The 16,175-nt window shown below is 48.1% G+C and overlaps 1 protein-coding gene across 2 annotated transcripts in view; it reads left to right on the top strand.

The window, feature by feature from the left end:
• MMP17 (matrix metallopeptidase 17) overlaps positions 1-16,175 on the top strand; it is a 62,431-nt gene that overhangs the window by 23,356 nt on the left and 22,900 nt on the right. The window contains exon 2 of one of the 2 annotated variants that reach the window (XM_068412758.1): positions 14,942-15,074. In XM_068412758.1, coding sequence (XP_068268859.1) covers positions 14,942-15,074 — 133 coding nt within the window. Of the gene's footprint in view, positions 1-14,941; positions 15,075-16,175 lie in introns of those variants that run through there. The other variant, XM_068412759.1, reaches the window with a different exon arrangement.

The raw sequence follows: 16,175 nt of genomic DNA, 5'->3' as shown, positions 1-16,175 counted from the left end.
GCTTTCCTCTGGAGCTCTGCTGCCAGCCCTGTGCCAGTGGCTTCCCCTCTTTATTTGGATGGTTTGGAGAGAGAAATGTGTCTTTCTATCCAGCATCCAATGTATCAGCCCAGCGCTTGAGAAAAGGGTTGGCTTGATGGTGAAAGGTGCGGGGTCAGGCCGAGCGGGGTCCCGGTGCGCTGGTAGGAGCACAGGGCTTCGTGCTCCTTCTCTGAGCCATCCCGTGAAGGGCAAATGTGCTCTCGGCTCCTGCCAGCCCCGTCTCTAACAGTGTGTGAAATGCTGCTTCTGAAAGGAAAAATTCCTTCCTGGCTGGTGTCAGTGAGTAATTAAGGCCTGATATATATGAACTGATTTGATTTCTTTCTTTATTTTTTTCCCCCTCCATGCCATTATCTGGCTTTGTATAGCTTGAAATATTCCTGATGGTCATAAAATTATCTTGGCCTTTTTAAAAGTCAATACCTGCTGCTTACTAAAACCATGAGCCTGTGGGCTGGAAAAGATTCAAGTCCTGCTAGCTTAGCTAAAAGGCATTGATTCACAGAATATATACATAACAATGCTGCCCTGACTTGCGGCGAGTCCTGCCTTCAAGATTCCTTCCCTGGTCTACAAGATGGACTTTGGACATCTTCTTTTAGTGCTTTGAAAGCTCAGCCTGATGGATAGATTGTCCAAAGCCAAGCGAGGTCTTTGTATTAAAGCAAGAAAAGAGACAGATCAAAATTAGGTGTTGGGATGACTGAGATCAGTATGGGCTGGGTGACACTGCCCCTCTCCGGGTTCCCTGTCTAAGAGCAGGGGAAGGGGCTCTGGTTTCTGGCTTTGGCTGCTGTGGAGTAACTTCCCTCTTGCAGCAGAACAGTTGTTTCTTCTCCTGTGTTTGTTTTACTCCTGCTGTACCTGGTTAGCAGAGGAGTCTCAGTGAGGGTTTCCGCTGGCTTTGTTCCCCTCCTCATCCGGCCAGGCTGGCGTTTGTCCCCCTGTGCTGGCTGTGACGTCCCCACATCTGTGGGGAATTGGGCAGCCCTCAATGGCAAAACCCAATCAACTTCCCACCCCAGCGTTTCATTTCCTTGGGAGCTCAAACGTGTTTATTTAGGGAGCCTCACGTGCCTCAGTTTCTCTGCTCGCTGGCCACACGTTCCACCAGGCCATGGTCACCGGGCCACGCTAATGGCTTGTTTGCAAAGCAGAAAGGAGAAGAAAAAGATGACAAAAGACATTCATTTAAGGAAATAAAGGAGAAAAAGGAAAGGCTCTTGCAACCCCCTTGCTCTTCCCACACAGCCAGCTCTGATGTAACCTCATTAAACACAGGCGCTCAGCTGCATCGCTGCTCACAGAAACCTGGGTTCTTGTGGAACATTCACGGGACACTCGCATGCAAACCCATTGCTTTACCCAAGGGCCTTATAAATGATGGTGTTAAATACAGAAAAGGGAGCAAAACAAGGGCTGTGGGGGGGTTCGCTAACCATTAAGGCCTGATGCTGACAGCATCGCTGCCGCACCACCTCCCCAGCAATGCTCTGTGGGTTGCAGATACTTCTCAAAAGGTAATAAATAAATAAACAAGATTTTCAACAAAATCATTGTTTTATTTTTAATCCAAGGCTTTAACAGGGGAAAAAAGGCTAGACCATAACACATAAAGTAAAGCGCTGCTGTGAATAATTGCTGCGAGGCACTGAGATTTGGTGGCCAGGGCATCCTCCTGGCACATGGGGGACATGTGCTCCCTGTGGTGTGACCTCCAGCCCACACCTCCTCCTCCCTGTTTCCCTTTTGCCATTTCTCTTGCTGACATGGAGAGATCTCCCTGGGGGGAAGGAAGGGCTCTGCCTGTCTGCGTGTGGCCTCTGTGCACCCCTGCACGGCAGCAGCCTCAGAGCCAGAGATGCTATTGCGCACGGAAAGGCACTGAGGATTATTATTTGTACCATCGCTAGAAGCATGTTCATTTTGGTGCTGCTAGATTAAGCAATGACATAAATACGTGATGGACAATCAATGTGAAAGCTTAAATATGTATTAACTTAGGGGTTTACATTTTGATTTCTTTGGTGAAATAACCAAAAACAAGATTAACTCGGTTTAATAGCTTGATCGCTGAAATTGGCCTAATTACGCTTTGAAAGTCGCATCCCTTTGAGGAAGGGGCTGTGTCCTACCTCCCCTGCTGCTGCTGGGGTTTTGCTCAGGGACAGCTGTCTGCTAAAGTGGGTTAATTGCACAGCAGCAGCAAATCTGCTTGCACTGTATGTCTGTGTCCTTGCTATGGAAGAAAATAAAGGATAATGTCTACGCTTGTGGCTGTGGCATGCACAAAAAAAAAAAAAAAAAAAAAGGAAGAAAAAAAAAACCCTGAACAAAACAAAGCTGGTTTATTATCGTGGCTAGACAGGTCTCAGCACTGAACCTGCTTAAACTGTTTGAAAGCTCTCTGTGCCACCTTTGCATTCTGCGGGCTTGATGTACCCCAAAACATCATCCAAAAGGCAGGGCTGGAGCTGTAGAAAGCTGCAGGTGTCTGAAAGGTCAAATTGTCTCATTCCCTGTGTTAAAGAGGGAGTAACACTTATTTACTGATATTTTTATAGCTCTCCTGTGCTAGCTGCAGTTTGAGCACTTCTTCCTTCCCCAAGCAAAGCAGGAAGAATTGACATGTTGATAAGGAGGAACAAGGGTTCACCCCACTCTTTATGAAAAAGAAACTCATCACTTGCATTTCTGAACAAGCTCGTTGCGTGGTCAAGGCAAAACCCCAAGCACCGCAGTCAGCAGAACCTGGTGCTTTGTCTTAGTTTCTCCAAGGGCATACATGTCCTCTCTTCTGCAATGTTTCTGGTGGGTTTTGCTGGCCCTTCACCGTAATGGTGTCTGTTGTAGCACCACATCTCCAAGTCCTTGAGCACCAGGGTGATGCAGATGTGGCTGTGCATGGTTCCTTCTCCCCTTGGGAAGGTGTTCAGCTCCTTCTGGGGTATCACCCAGCTTTGTGAGCTTTGGCAGTAGATGTGTCTGAAGATACTCTGCAGTTGCAGGATGATGTTGATTACCTTTCTGCACAAGGTTCAGCAGGAGATGAGATTGTTCTCCTGGTATTTAGGGCAAGAGACAGTGGGCCTGGATGGTTGGCTTCCATATAGTTAACAAATGGTACTTGATATATACAGCGGAGGAGAACAACAGCCCACTCAGCATGCTGGGGCATGTCTCTGCTCCTGATGAAGAGCCGTCCTGGTGTTGCAAGGAGAGCGACTCCGCTCCTGACGTGATACAGATGGTCACTGTGACATTTTCAATCAAATGCATTGACAGAGGTTGTGTCGTGAAGCTGAAGGAGTCAAAATATATGGGCCTTTAAAAAAATAATAAAGAAAAGGCAAAACAAACCCGGTGTGATTAAATGTATCCAATTTAGCAGATGGATTTTCTGTTCTGCTGTGCAGGATGGTCTGTTCCAGGAGTTTCTCTGCATTTCATATTCTGCTTATGTAGGAATGTGAGACCTCTTCATTTAATGAGTTTGGTATCAAAAGTTAGTCTGCATCATTTCGGCTGGAATAGGTCTCGGGAAGGGGCCAAGGGATGAATTTCTGTATAAACCTTGTGAGCATAGCGCAGCGGCTGCCCGTAACGGGAGTCATCTGCCTCGTCCTGCTGTCGCCACCAACACCCACAGCCCTCACAGAGGGGAAGCGTACTTTTAGCAAAGATTGAGCAAGATAAAAATGTCAATTTTCCTTTATTGCTTATGCTATAGGGGTTATGGTGTGAGAGGCAAACCAAGCCTCGAGGGTAGGGAAGTGTGCCTGAGGTTTAAGGAGACTAGCGGTAGCTGGGGCAGTTCGGTGGGATGCTTTTACCTGGGTCTCGGCATGGGGTACGTGGCTGGGAAGCTGAAACCCCTTAATCTCAATATCTGCCTACCACTGCAGATAGATCTAATAGGTACATAAACTCTGGCTATTTATGCATAGAAAGGTGAAGGATGCCTCCAGCTGTGTCAGGCTTTATCAACACCGTAGAGAGGCCACAGAAGATTGGGGATATTTTCCTATTAGAGCTTTTTCAAATATGTAAGTTTGATAATCTTTTTATTTCATCATTTGCCACACAGTGGGGGAGAGATGATCTTTGTGCATAAATGTGGCTGTTGCCAGCCGTGCTGGGAAGGGGATGTGCAGAGGTGCCGGCTGGAGGGCGGTGGGGAGAGCTGGCTCCTTTATCGCAAGCCCGGAGTGGCTTTTGATGTGTAAAATCGCAGGCACTGGCTTTAATTTGCACATCCCATCAACACTGGTGGGATCAGGACCGGAGTGAGCGAAGAGACACTGTTGTAATTAAGATCAGGGCTGGATTCGAGGCACCGTGCAGGGCTGCAGTCGCGCAGACGGCCGTTGTGTTGTGAAAAGGCTCGTCCCTGTCTAAGGGCTTTGGAGCTCCACTGCCCTGTACCTGTTCAAGCCCACGCCAAAAATAATGGTGGTTTTTGAGGTCTGCAGGCTGATGAGGAGCAGACAGCAGCAGTGGGGTGACCCTGTGGCCATGGACACATGGCACTGAGCCACCTGGCAGAAACCCGGGGTTGGGATGCTGGGCAGGTGCCCCGGGGATGGTGGTGTCCCTGGGGAACCGGCCTCCTGAAGGGGTCATTTGAAGCTGTGTGGGGGTACATCAGGACAGTCCGTCCTTCAGCACACAGCTATCCAGTCCCCTGTCCCTTCACATGGACATGAGTCACAACAGCACCACTCAGTACCCATGTTCTTCAAGGGAACATTAAAAGTCACCCAAATCTTATTTATTATCTGCAGCCTGTGCATAAAGCATCCCCTCTGATCGAATGACAGCCACGCTGCCATGGCCGGTGCCATCAGTCACAGCAGGCACCTCCGAGGCTTCTTGCCGCTCCTGGACAGAGCCAGGAACAAGGACTCCTAATAAGGGACATCATTGTTCACACGTGATGCTTAGCCAAGCCTGGCTCCCGCCTGCCAAGCCTCGGTTTTGGGGGTCACTGTGCAGAATGAGGAGACCCTTCCCTGGTGCTTCCCGGCACCCCTCTGGCTTCTCGTGGAAAGCAGAGTCATCTGGTAGCCATGGGATAATGCCCTGGACTAGTCAGAGCAGATTAAATTATTCATTTCAGTTAGTTTGTTTTAATAATTAAAGAGTTTTTGTCATGTTTTGCAAACTGCCCAATACTTTGGTGACTTAATTTGCTGCTGTTCAGTGGGTAATTCCTTCCAGCTCATGCAGCCTGTGGGGTGCTCCTGAAGTATTTCTGCAGACGTTTGCACCTGAGGGCTGGTCACCTGAGAATTGCGATATTATTGCTTCCTTTGCTTTAATAGCCTTGATCCTGAACAGAAAGCTCCTTTTTTTTCTGTTCCCCAGTTGCCCACAGCATCAATAATTGTTCAAGACACTTGTACAGCTAATAGAAAGAGCCTGTCAACAAGAAGAGCTCATTGTAATACTGCTGTTTTAAAGAGATTGGGGGAAGCAGCAAAGCCAACCAGGTAGCAAATGTGTTGTTCCTGTAGTCACATAGATCCAGGGACAGGACACATAAATAGGGCTTAATTCTCTCCCAAATGGATGCTTTATTTCACACCCCAGCACAGCTTCTGATTTATGGATTTCTTAACGTCACAATATTTTCATTGCTAAAAACTAAATGGGAAGATGCAGCTAAGACCCGATCTAAAAGCTGCTGAGGTAAATGCGGGGACTGCGACTGTTGTTAGCAGCCCTTGGACCAGTCCTAGCACAGAGCACAGATAACAGCATTTGAATTCCCAGTTTGCAGAGGACTAGAGAATTTCTGCAATCTCTTGAAAGGGTTATTGAGCCACACTGTGAGCATATTTAAACAGGCAGTCTGTGTCCTGAGGTTATCTTGAAAGCCAAGCCTACCTAGCTGGAGGGAAGCATGATGCTACATGGGGGAGGAAGGAAGCCACTGATCTCTGAGCTAATGAGTGGAGGAGAGATGTGCAGCTGAGCTGATTTATCAAGGTAAAATGTTGTTGGCTGCTGTAAATGGGGAAACAGGTAAGCCATCCTGGAGGTTCAACTCTGAAGCCTGGGATGGAGGTTGAAAGCTGTGAGTGAGGACGTGGACAGGCCAAGGCAAACTCTGGTGTTACCAGTCATGCTGCAGAGAGAAAGTGAGGTGTGGAGTCCATCCTGGAGAAGACACTGTCCTAATAAAAGATCCAATAAATGGAGTTAGCGAGAGATTTGATTTGATGTATAGTGGTCTGTTCAGTTAGCTGCCAGACGTGGTTTGTTTAATGACTGAAACCGAAAGAGTAGGAGCTCATCTCGGTGAGACCAGGAGAGAATATAGATTGACGCCATTGTGTTCTCAGTGCGTCATTGACTCTCCCTATGTACCGTGAGCAAACGTGCCGTTTGGGTCCAATGAGATCGACAGGCTCATTAAGCAAAACCAGGACCTCTAAACTCACCCCCTAGGAGAGCCTTGCCATGTATTCTCACTTTCGTAAAGAGCAATTTATACTACTTTTAAAAGAATTCATCATCTTCTTGCTCATCTTGGTCCCAGTCCAGCTGGAAGACACAAGTGTTTGGAAGTTCTCTGCACAGTCTGCTTGGGTGATGTCAACAGCCCCTTGTCGGATACTTGGGAAGCTCAGAGATTTTAATTAAATGTCTGAACATCTGTGAGCTGAGATGAACTAAACCCCCAGAGAACCCTACTTGCAGAGCCTCCCTGCTGTGCATAGGGCAAGCAGCCCAGCTCCCATGGTGGAGAGGGCTCGGGGAGCCTCCTGATGTGCTATTCCCCTTGGGCAAGGGACACAGCAGCTGCCCTCCTGCCCACCCTCCTGCTGTATGGATGAGACAAGGTGGAGGAGTGCAGGGAGAGGAGGGTCAAGGCACGCTTTGTTCCCTCTGTCCATCTCCAGCAGACATTTCCTGAGGAGCACTGTCCAGCTGGCTCTGCTCACAGCAGCCCTCCAGCACCTTTGGACTCCAATGAGCCTTGTGCAAAATCATCCAGGAAGCCATGGACATTCCCATGTCCGGTGCCCAGAAAACTCGAATTCGCAAAGTCTTGGCTTTGATTTTTCTTCATACAGAAAGGATGTGATTTCAGGGATGAGGCAACCTCACACCATGATTTATTGCGCTGTGTTGAGCAGGGAAACCTCTTTCCTGGCTACGTGTGGACGGCGGCCGGGTACATGTGGAGGACAGTTCTCCTGGGCTCACAAATGCTGTAAGAACTGTATCTGGTGACATTTAACCCTATCACACCAGAACTGAAGTTAGATTTGTTCCAGTCGTACCTACGGGTGTGCTCAGAGCACACCAGTGGGTGATGCTGGTGGGGAAGGGGGGTGCCAGGGGGATGTGCTCCCTGACTCTGGGCACCTGCCGGCTGCCAGGCTCCAGCACAGAGATGAGCCGGCATCCAGGAGAAACATCTGTCCTGGGGTTTAATGTGAGCTGTGAACACTGCTGATCATCATCTGCAGCCGCTTCAAGAGTGGTGGGTGGCAGGTCTCATGGATTCCAGGTGCTCCATCTCTCATGCTAGAGTTGGGCTTTTTCCTCTACCCTGCTTAGCCACTGTCCATCCTACCTGGACTCATCAGTCGAGGCCATGCTCTGGTTCGTCCTTTGTAAATGGAGCTGGAGTGATGAAGCCGGGCACAGCCCGGGTACCAGTAGCACAGATGCTCTGAAGTGGATCTTAAAGCACATCCAGACTCTGCTGCTGGTATTTATGTGCCATATGTTGCAATGGTAATTACTTACTGTGCTTCTCAATGGAATAGAGCATTGAGGTTGTTTAGATCCCCCAGTGATGTTACTGGCCTCTGGGCCCACCAGAGGGCTAGGACTTGTCACATTTTTATTTTTAATGCAGGCGCTGGCATGTTCCTTTGTAGTGAGCAGGGCTGGGGGTATTCAGGCAGAGCGAAAGTCCCAAGTCTGCTGTTCAGCATGGGATCCGGACGGTGGCACCCATCACTGGGACATGGTGCTGCCAGGTGAGAGCCTCCTGCGCCTGCCGCAAACAGCCTCCGACTACACCTGCACAAAAGGAGCAGGGTTGTTTTCATAAACCATGGTAAGTGATGAGTTCCATGGTTTAGAGCTATTTTTGTAGCAAGATAAAAGAATGCTAATTTGGTCATTTACCTAACTTCCCGTCACAGTTCAACAGACTGTTATATGCCAGGACTTTCTTCTTTTCCTTCCTAAATAACTCACTGATGACAAAGGATGCTTCACCACGACAGGCAGCATTATGCAAAACTAGGGCTGATTTAAAAACAGAAAACTATTCCCATTGAAACTCCTTTTTGATGGTCATGTGGAATTTCAATTGCACACAAATATTTTTGCATCGTTCATTGCCTTTGAGGGGAAATTTTCAGGATGTGCTGGAAAACCTCCAGTGATTGAAGGCCTCCCTAAAGCCCTGGTGTGTTAAATCTCCACCACGAAAAATACACATTTATGTTGAAAATACAGAATAAACTGTACCTTGTTTATATGTTTTGTCACTTTTTCCTACTCTGAAAAGAAACCTAAACCAGCTGTAGTAAACATTGTTCTGCGCTGCACTGTTCTGCCTGCCTTCTATGGGTGGGAACTGGGTCTTTGATCTTCGGTTCAAAGAGGTTGAAAAGGCTGTTTCTGTGGTCTGCAGAGAATTTCATTCTGCTTCCACAACATCTCTTGATTAACTCTGTGTTTCTGGGAAGGCTGTTGGTATCCAGCCAACCAAAGAGATGCTTACACCTTGTGTAACATCTACTGCAGAGTGGATGAAGTTTGCTTCCAAATCATGACAGACGCTTTCTGTGCTCACCTTGCCTGGTGGAGGATGTCATCTCCCAACGCCCAGGACAGCGGTAACATGAGCAGAGCCCTACAAACGAGCGTTTGAGGCTACAGGCAAGACCTGATCATGTCTGACAAGACCTGCAGGCAGACAAGTTGGCATCCAGTTGCTGTCTGGGAAGCAAGCTGTGCCAGAGTGGAGGTGCTATCTACACTGGATCTTTAATGACCTGGATGTCACAGGTCCAATGTCATCGAGTGGTGTGATCTGTCCCTTGCCAAGGGACCTGCTGTCTTCAGGACTCGTAGGTTGTGACCTTTCACAACGCGGCTGTTGTTAACCTAATGGAACATTTAAAGCAAGGGGGAGGGAGAGGAAATCATTAGCAGCTGCATTAACTTCTACCTTGGATTCTGTGCGTAGCGTTCGCTCGAATTAAATAGCTGTTTGGATTCAAGCGACTCCTCTGGCGTGAACTAATGAAACTGGTCCCATGGTTCAGCGGTGGCGGCAACCAAAATCCTGGTTCTAATCCAAACTGCAGTTTTTTCTCCTAATGAATTAATCAGCTGATTACATGCATACGATAGCTCATTAGAGAGGTGCGTGGCAACCTTTGGAAAAAAATTATTGGCTTTGCGTGGCCCAAAGGCCGTTACATCGCAGGAGCGTGCTCCTTGGAGTATTGCGGCACCATATGTGTTGCTCTAATTAATGGGTGTTGTTCCTGGGGTCCTTTGATCTCAGGAAAATTACTGTAAAAATTTGAATACTATAAACCTTCGAAAACTTGGAAGAAAAACTCAAACAGCCAAAAGCAATTTCCCTTTAATTTAGTTTGTTGTGGCAGTGATTTTTTTTTTTTTTTTGTAATTTTAAAAACTTCCACCCTATTTAATGGTAGCTGCAGAGACAAAGTGAAGTGTAATTTGGAAATTAGTTCCGGATGTTTGAGTTGTAGCTTTATTTTGGTAATCTGGGTCATTAATTTTGTTGAATAGCGTGTTTGGATTTTCTTCCCCTGCATGAGCAAAGGGCGACTGCACCGGGGTGTAAAGGGACTTCCAGCAGGAAAGGGAGCTTTCAAATTCCTCTCCCCCTGGGTGACCCTGCAAAAACAAAGCCCCGTTTCTCCGTGGTTATCTGGCGTGGATGGCAGGAGGCGAGCTGTGGAGATGAGCGCTGGGGTGTTTTGTGCTCCTGCAGCATCTGGGGCCATTGGGGACGGCGGGGAGGGACCTCACTGGGGCTGCCCCCGCCGGAAAGCCAAGGGCCAGGTTCAGGTCAGGGTAAGGGTTTAGCCTCTCAGCTGTGACAGGAGCCTTTTTAAATGAATAAAAGCAACTTGTAGCTTGATTAATAAGAAAAGGTGCTAATTAAAGGGATCTTTTGAGTAAAAAAACATGCTTCTGGTCAAACCTTGGACTGCCCTGAAAATTTGGAAATTGGGATATACCAGCATCCTCTCTGTGCATGTTGCACATCCGAAGAGTCTCTGGAGGTATGTTGCAAGTCACTGCAAGCGTGGATCCTCGCTGCAAAGAGGCATCCGGGGTGATGCTGGTGGCCGTGGCATGGACCAGGGAGAGGTGCCCGCAGGTGTCACAACCCACAGCCCTTAGGCAGAGCGTTGTGGGTGCTGCTTTTGCACCCCTGTCAACAGGGACATGAATTTAAACTCATGAATTTTTTCCTCCAGTGTTGATGAGATGGGGATGGAGCCAGTCTGGGAGTCTGCAGAGGAACCAGGTAGTTCTCTGCTCCTCTCCACATGGGGATGTGTCGGGTAAAACGACATCCTTAAGCAAAGGGAGTGTTACAAACTCGGCAGGATTAAGGCTGTTTTTTTTTCCTGTACAGTTACGCAACATCAAGAAAAAAAAGAAAAAGACCCTGTTTTTTGGGGCTAAGCTTTAGAAACATGGTCATTATAATAATACAAGAGCAGGGAGGAGCACGGAACTGGCTTGGGTAGAGTTTTTCTGCTTATCCTAATTTCTGTTTTGCTGTTTATCCTGTTTATCCTCTCTTTGTTATCCCGAACGAGTTTGTCTTCTTGTAAATGCCAGCCTACGACCCTTAAAAAGAAATCATCAGGAAGAAAACTTGCTGACTGAGTCTTTTTTTTTTTGCCTGTGGCAGTTGAATAAGCCCATCAGCTTATATAATATTAATATTTGTAAAAGCAAACCTACAAAGCTCATAAATCTTCCATAAAAGAGGGACAATATCTACATCTATTTTAAAACGAAGCAGGTAAGTAGGTTCTAGGACAAAAGGGTATTGATACAAAGGAAGTGGATAGAAGAAAGAAATCAAATTGCCATTTTAATCTGAAAATTGGCTCTGCATAAGTGATACCACAGGCTTCACTGCTGCTGGAGTCAGTGTTTTGCTCTGGGTCATCACTTGGCCCTGGAAAGCCACAGTCCCTGGGTGCTGCCACAGCAGCATCGCTCCCTGGTATTCCATCAAATGGGTTCAGGAGTAAAAAAAGTCCAAATTTGAAGCAGGGCTTGTTTGCAGGAGAGAAGAGGACTTAATTAGCATTTTTCCTAACTTTGTGCCTTCTCCGAAAGAAAAAGAATTACATGCAAAAAAATTCTGCTGCTTTAGATTCTGTTTACCATTTTTTAAGGCGACAAGCAGGCTTTTCCCCATCACGCTATGCCACAGCGGTACGGGAGCCCAGACAAGAAAAAATAATAGAGCTTATTTTTAGCCAACCAAGTGAGCAATCTGTCTCCAAACGCCCGTGTGGAGCGGCTCCGTGGAGGAACGATGCTGCTGCATCACCATTAACACAGTAAAACTGTGCTTTGAAGCAGTTGCCTTAAGACATCTTTTATTGGGTACCCCCCGCGGTGGGATGGGAGGGGTAAAATCAAACCATTTAAAGATTGTAGGGATACAAGGGAGGGAAAATCTTTTTTTTTTTTTCTTCCCACCCCCCCATTTTTTCTACATTTCTTGAGTTGTGTTGCCCGTGGATGGCTGGTCCCATGACACCACAGGGGATGCGGCGTAGGCAGCACCCAGGGAGCCTCCATCCCTGGTGCCTCGGTCCTGAGAGGTGAAAGTGTTGCAATGGCTTTTCCCCGCTGCCCGGGACACGGCGTGAGTCCCGCCATGCCACACGGGGCAGGGTGGGATCTCCAGCCCCACGCAGGGATGGTGTTTTGTCAATAAACCCCCTGTCTGTGGTTTCTAAGGGGTGTGTGTGTGCTTCTGCTCCACGCTGACCAGCGTGAGGGCTCTCGCTGGCAGCTGTGTTTATCTGGTGCAGTGGAGGGGAGGTGCAGATGGATGGGTGTCTTTGGACATTTTTGTCAGGCATGCAGTTCTTACTTTTTTCTTTTTTCTTTCTTTTTTTCCCCAGACGTGGGCACAATGGGAAACCTTTAATTCTGTGTGGCTCGGTGGTGGAGCTGGATCAAAAGATCCATTGTGGGCTGGGCTTGGTTCCTCCATCTGCCCCCAGCCCCATCTTTGCCAGCTCCCAGCACTGGAGGAGAAGTCCATTGTGTGGGTCCACTTTTGGCAATAGCAGTGAAACACATTGGCTGGGTCGGGCCTGGCAGTCCCTCGCCATTGAGGATGGAGTTCCCAGTGTGAGCAGACCAGGGAAGTCTATTGCAAGTATTGTGTAGATGAGGAACTGGGGGCCAGAGACACAATGAGGTGATTCCCTGAGATCCTGTGAGTCCCAGACTAAGGTACGTACCCCAGGCCACGGCATGAGCTATGTAGTACAGCCACACTCGTTCCCAGCTCATCTTAGAGTTGGAAAATGCTCGAACGTTGGCTTAATCTGAAGTTTTTGGTGAAGCAATTTTTTTTCCTTTTAAAGCAGGGAATTGCTGAAGCTGAATCTTCTCATGGGATTAGGTCAATTCATTTAGCACAGCACATTTTTAAGGAAAAGTTGTTATCATGCCAACTCAGGCAAGAAATATGTTCAAAGAATTTTAGCATTCTGCTCAAATCACTATTTCATTTAAACATTTTAAGCTAATGAGAGTTGGGAAAAAAGCTTTTTTATTAAAAAAAAAAAGTGGAAATAAGGGAACATGTTGAAGTTATCTCAGTGGACATTTTTTTTTTTCATTTATGGAAATTTATGAGTTTAACTTTTGTCCTAGTTAAGGACAAGAAAATATCTGAAAAGCTTTCACAGGGCACACAGATAATTAGCCAAACAAGTCCTGCTGGTCTTTCTCAAACTCAAATCCAGCTGCATTTTCCTTAATGGAATTTTCTGCCACAGCAAAGGTGGTATGTGAAAGTTCAATATTATGGATCAGCTTTGCTTATGAGGAGAGAGGAAACAGGCCAGAACCCGTACACTGGAAAATAGAGAAATGAGAGTGATGTCACAGAGGTCTATAAAATTCTGGAGAACCTGAGTAAGACATGATAAACATGATGGTCTACATGAAAACTCACAGGCAGGAAAATCAGTGCTTGCAAGGTGGATCAGGTGAAGGGCTTGTGATATCTGCCCATTCCTTCCATCTTTTCTGTAGGGAGCCCCCCATTCGCTTTGGGGTGTCCAGTTGTGTTTGTGCTTTCTCTGTTCCTTTGGGTTAAGAAAGAGAGAAGATCTTGCCCTGCCTGCAGCCAGAGCAGCAGGACCTTTGCTGGACCTCACTGTGCCTTTGCTTTCCCCAGCCTTTTGCTGCCACCTCCATCTCCAGGAGGACCTGAGCAAAGCTGAGTTATGTACATCTCTGGGGTAGCATCAGCTCCGCTGTCATTAGAGAATAAATGACACTGTCTCCATGGCCGGCGAAGAAACCAAATTAAACCCCACCATCCTCGGCAATTGATGGGCCGGCTGCCGAGCTCTGTGTCACAGCCAATTTCTCATGAACAATCAAGGGCGAATTGTATGTCTAATTTGTGTCACAAACGTTTTTGCTATGCAAAGGGACAAAGAGGAGCAGGGGGAGGAGGAGAGAGTGCTTGGCCTGGCCTTCGGCCTGATGGCGAGGGAAGGCTGTGACAATGCTAATGTGCTCCTAGCAAGGTGGTGGCTAATGGAGTTGCATTAAGCAACAAGAACTGGCCAGAGAAGCTGCTTTCTCTGGCTGTAATAACACAGCACCCTGCTAAAATAAGGCAACCGTGAAGGAGGGTGAGGAGGGAAGTGAATTGCCGGTGAGAAACCCAGCACAGGAGACCATGTTCCCCAACGGAGAACCACCCCAGGCATGGGGAGATCTGTCGTAAAGGACTGTAAGTGTGCAATTGTTTAATTGGGCTTGCCAGAGAGGCGCTGGGGATGCTGTGGCATTCGGGGTGGCCGCTGCAGGTGACACCGAGCTATGAAACATGCAGATTGTAGCGATAAGCAGGCACTGACTTTTGGCACCAATCTGACTGCAATAAATTTGTGGCATATCGACTGCGGTGGAAGCCTAGATCAATATCAGCCTTCAAGAGGCTCGATAGATCAATGTTTCCTTGATACAGATAAAGAAAATAGAGGGTAGGTGTTTATAGCATTCTCTGCATGTGGTATTACTATTCTTTGCTGAGGTAGGAGAGCAAGAAGGAAGGTAGGAAAGGATTGAGAAAGATAATTCACCAGACATTTAAAAAGCTGTTGTAAGAAGATTTATGGCATTTTGTCATCAGTTTTAGAATGAAAAGAGGAAGATCTTCATAAAGATGCGTTGTGCTTTGAAAGACAAATTCCTATCAAATAGCGGTCTTGGTTTTAATGAGGCATCCGTGGCAGGGGGATCGCTGGCATGTGGCTGTGCTTGCTTAGGCTTTGGCAGAGGGACATGCAGGTGTTTCACAGGTCCCCACTGCTTTCTGGTGGTAGAGATACCCACGCTTGGCTCTAAATGCTTTAAGGCAACTGGCAGAGAGATGGTTAAACCAGGGCACGTGGAAATGTTGGAAATGAGGGCACAGAGAGAAGAGCCATTTATTTCTCCTCTTAAATAAATCAGTCAGTCCTGTCAGGGGCTGCAGGTGACTGAGGTTTTGGCTTCACCATTAAGCCAGTCCTGGCATTTCTGATGCTGCTGGGACAAGTCCACTCTGCTGATTCCTTTTCTCATCCCCCGCCTTCTCCTTGTTTCACAGGACTGGCTGACGAAATTTGGGTATCTGCCTCCTCCGGATCCTGTCACAGGACAGCTGCAGACACAGGAGGAGCTCACCAAGGCCATCACTGCCATGCAGCGGTTCGGGGGGCTTGAGGCAACGGGGGTCCTAGGTCAGTGGCTCATGATCCCTCCTCTCTGAGTGCAGAGGGATGCAGGGACGGCTCCTTGTGGGTCTGGGGAGGAGAAGGGACTTGGTGCTGAGCTATGGAGTAGCATCATCTCCAGGAAAAGCACACGCGGGTGTAACATACGGCCCAGTTTGCAGCTGTAAGAGTAATTACATGGCTCAGGTGCTGTGTTGCCTTGTGCTTTCAAGAACCTGAGGCAAGCAATTATTTCACCAGACCCACACACCCTTGGGGTTCCTGTCGTGCTTAAAATAGCTTAAAATAGCTCTTGGTGTGTTCAAAAAAAAAAAAAAAGAAGAAAAAAAGACAAGAAAAAAAAGAGAAACTCAGGCTGATAGGCCGTCCTGTTCAAAGCCTTAATTGCAGCATCACGTTGAGTTGAACAAAAATCCTGATTAAGCCTCCTAATTTGCGTACGTATATATTCTGGTTTCTCCACCGCCGGGGCACAACGCAGGGGAGGGAGGAAGACAGTGTTGCATCGCCCCAGCGCTGCTCGCCCCTGCCCGTGACATGTAGAGCCCCGAGGTGCCTGCGGAGCGGGCGGGGGTCTCCTTGGCTCCCACCGAGCCAGAGCAGCTCCGGGCACCCCCCGTCACCCCCGGCCAGCTGAGAGCCCATCACCCTCCCTGCCGGCTCTGGTGGCCATCAGGACAGGGCAGTGGGTGGCTTCTGCCTGGTATGGCGGCCACATCTGGCTGAGAGGGAGCAGCCCAAGGCCAGGCTGAAGTGACACAAGTTTCCTGGCATGGCCGGGGTCGTTCCTCTCAATGTCCTCATTGAGGGAAAGAGAAAGCCAGCATTATTCTGGCCCTCGGAAGGGCGTCTGGCTGCTCTCCTCCCCTCCCTGACACACGGCCGTGACCTCCTGACACGTGGCCAGCTTGCTTCTGCTGCTCCGTACAGAATTAATGAGAAGCTGCTAATTATCAGGCTGGTCTCTGTGCATCCTGGTCCCCCCAGCAGCCGCTGGCTGTCCTGTTGCTGGGACTTCCCCTCCCTGCTCTTAACTATTTCTCTTCCACCTTATCGCAGGCGCAGGAGGCTCGGGAGCAGGGACGGCCTCTGAAATGCATTTGCATT

This window comes from Nyctibius grandis, chromosome 14, assembly GCF_013368605.1.
Source record: "Nyctibius grandis isolate bNycGra1 chromosome 14, bNycGra1.pri, whole genome shotgun sequence".
Lineage (NCBI taxonomy): Eukaryota > Metazoa > Chordata > Aves > Nyctibiiformes > Nyctibiidae > Nyctibius > Nyctibius grandis.
Note: the sequence above shows the minus strand (reverse complement) of the source record. Positions and strands in the feature narration are given on the sequence as shown.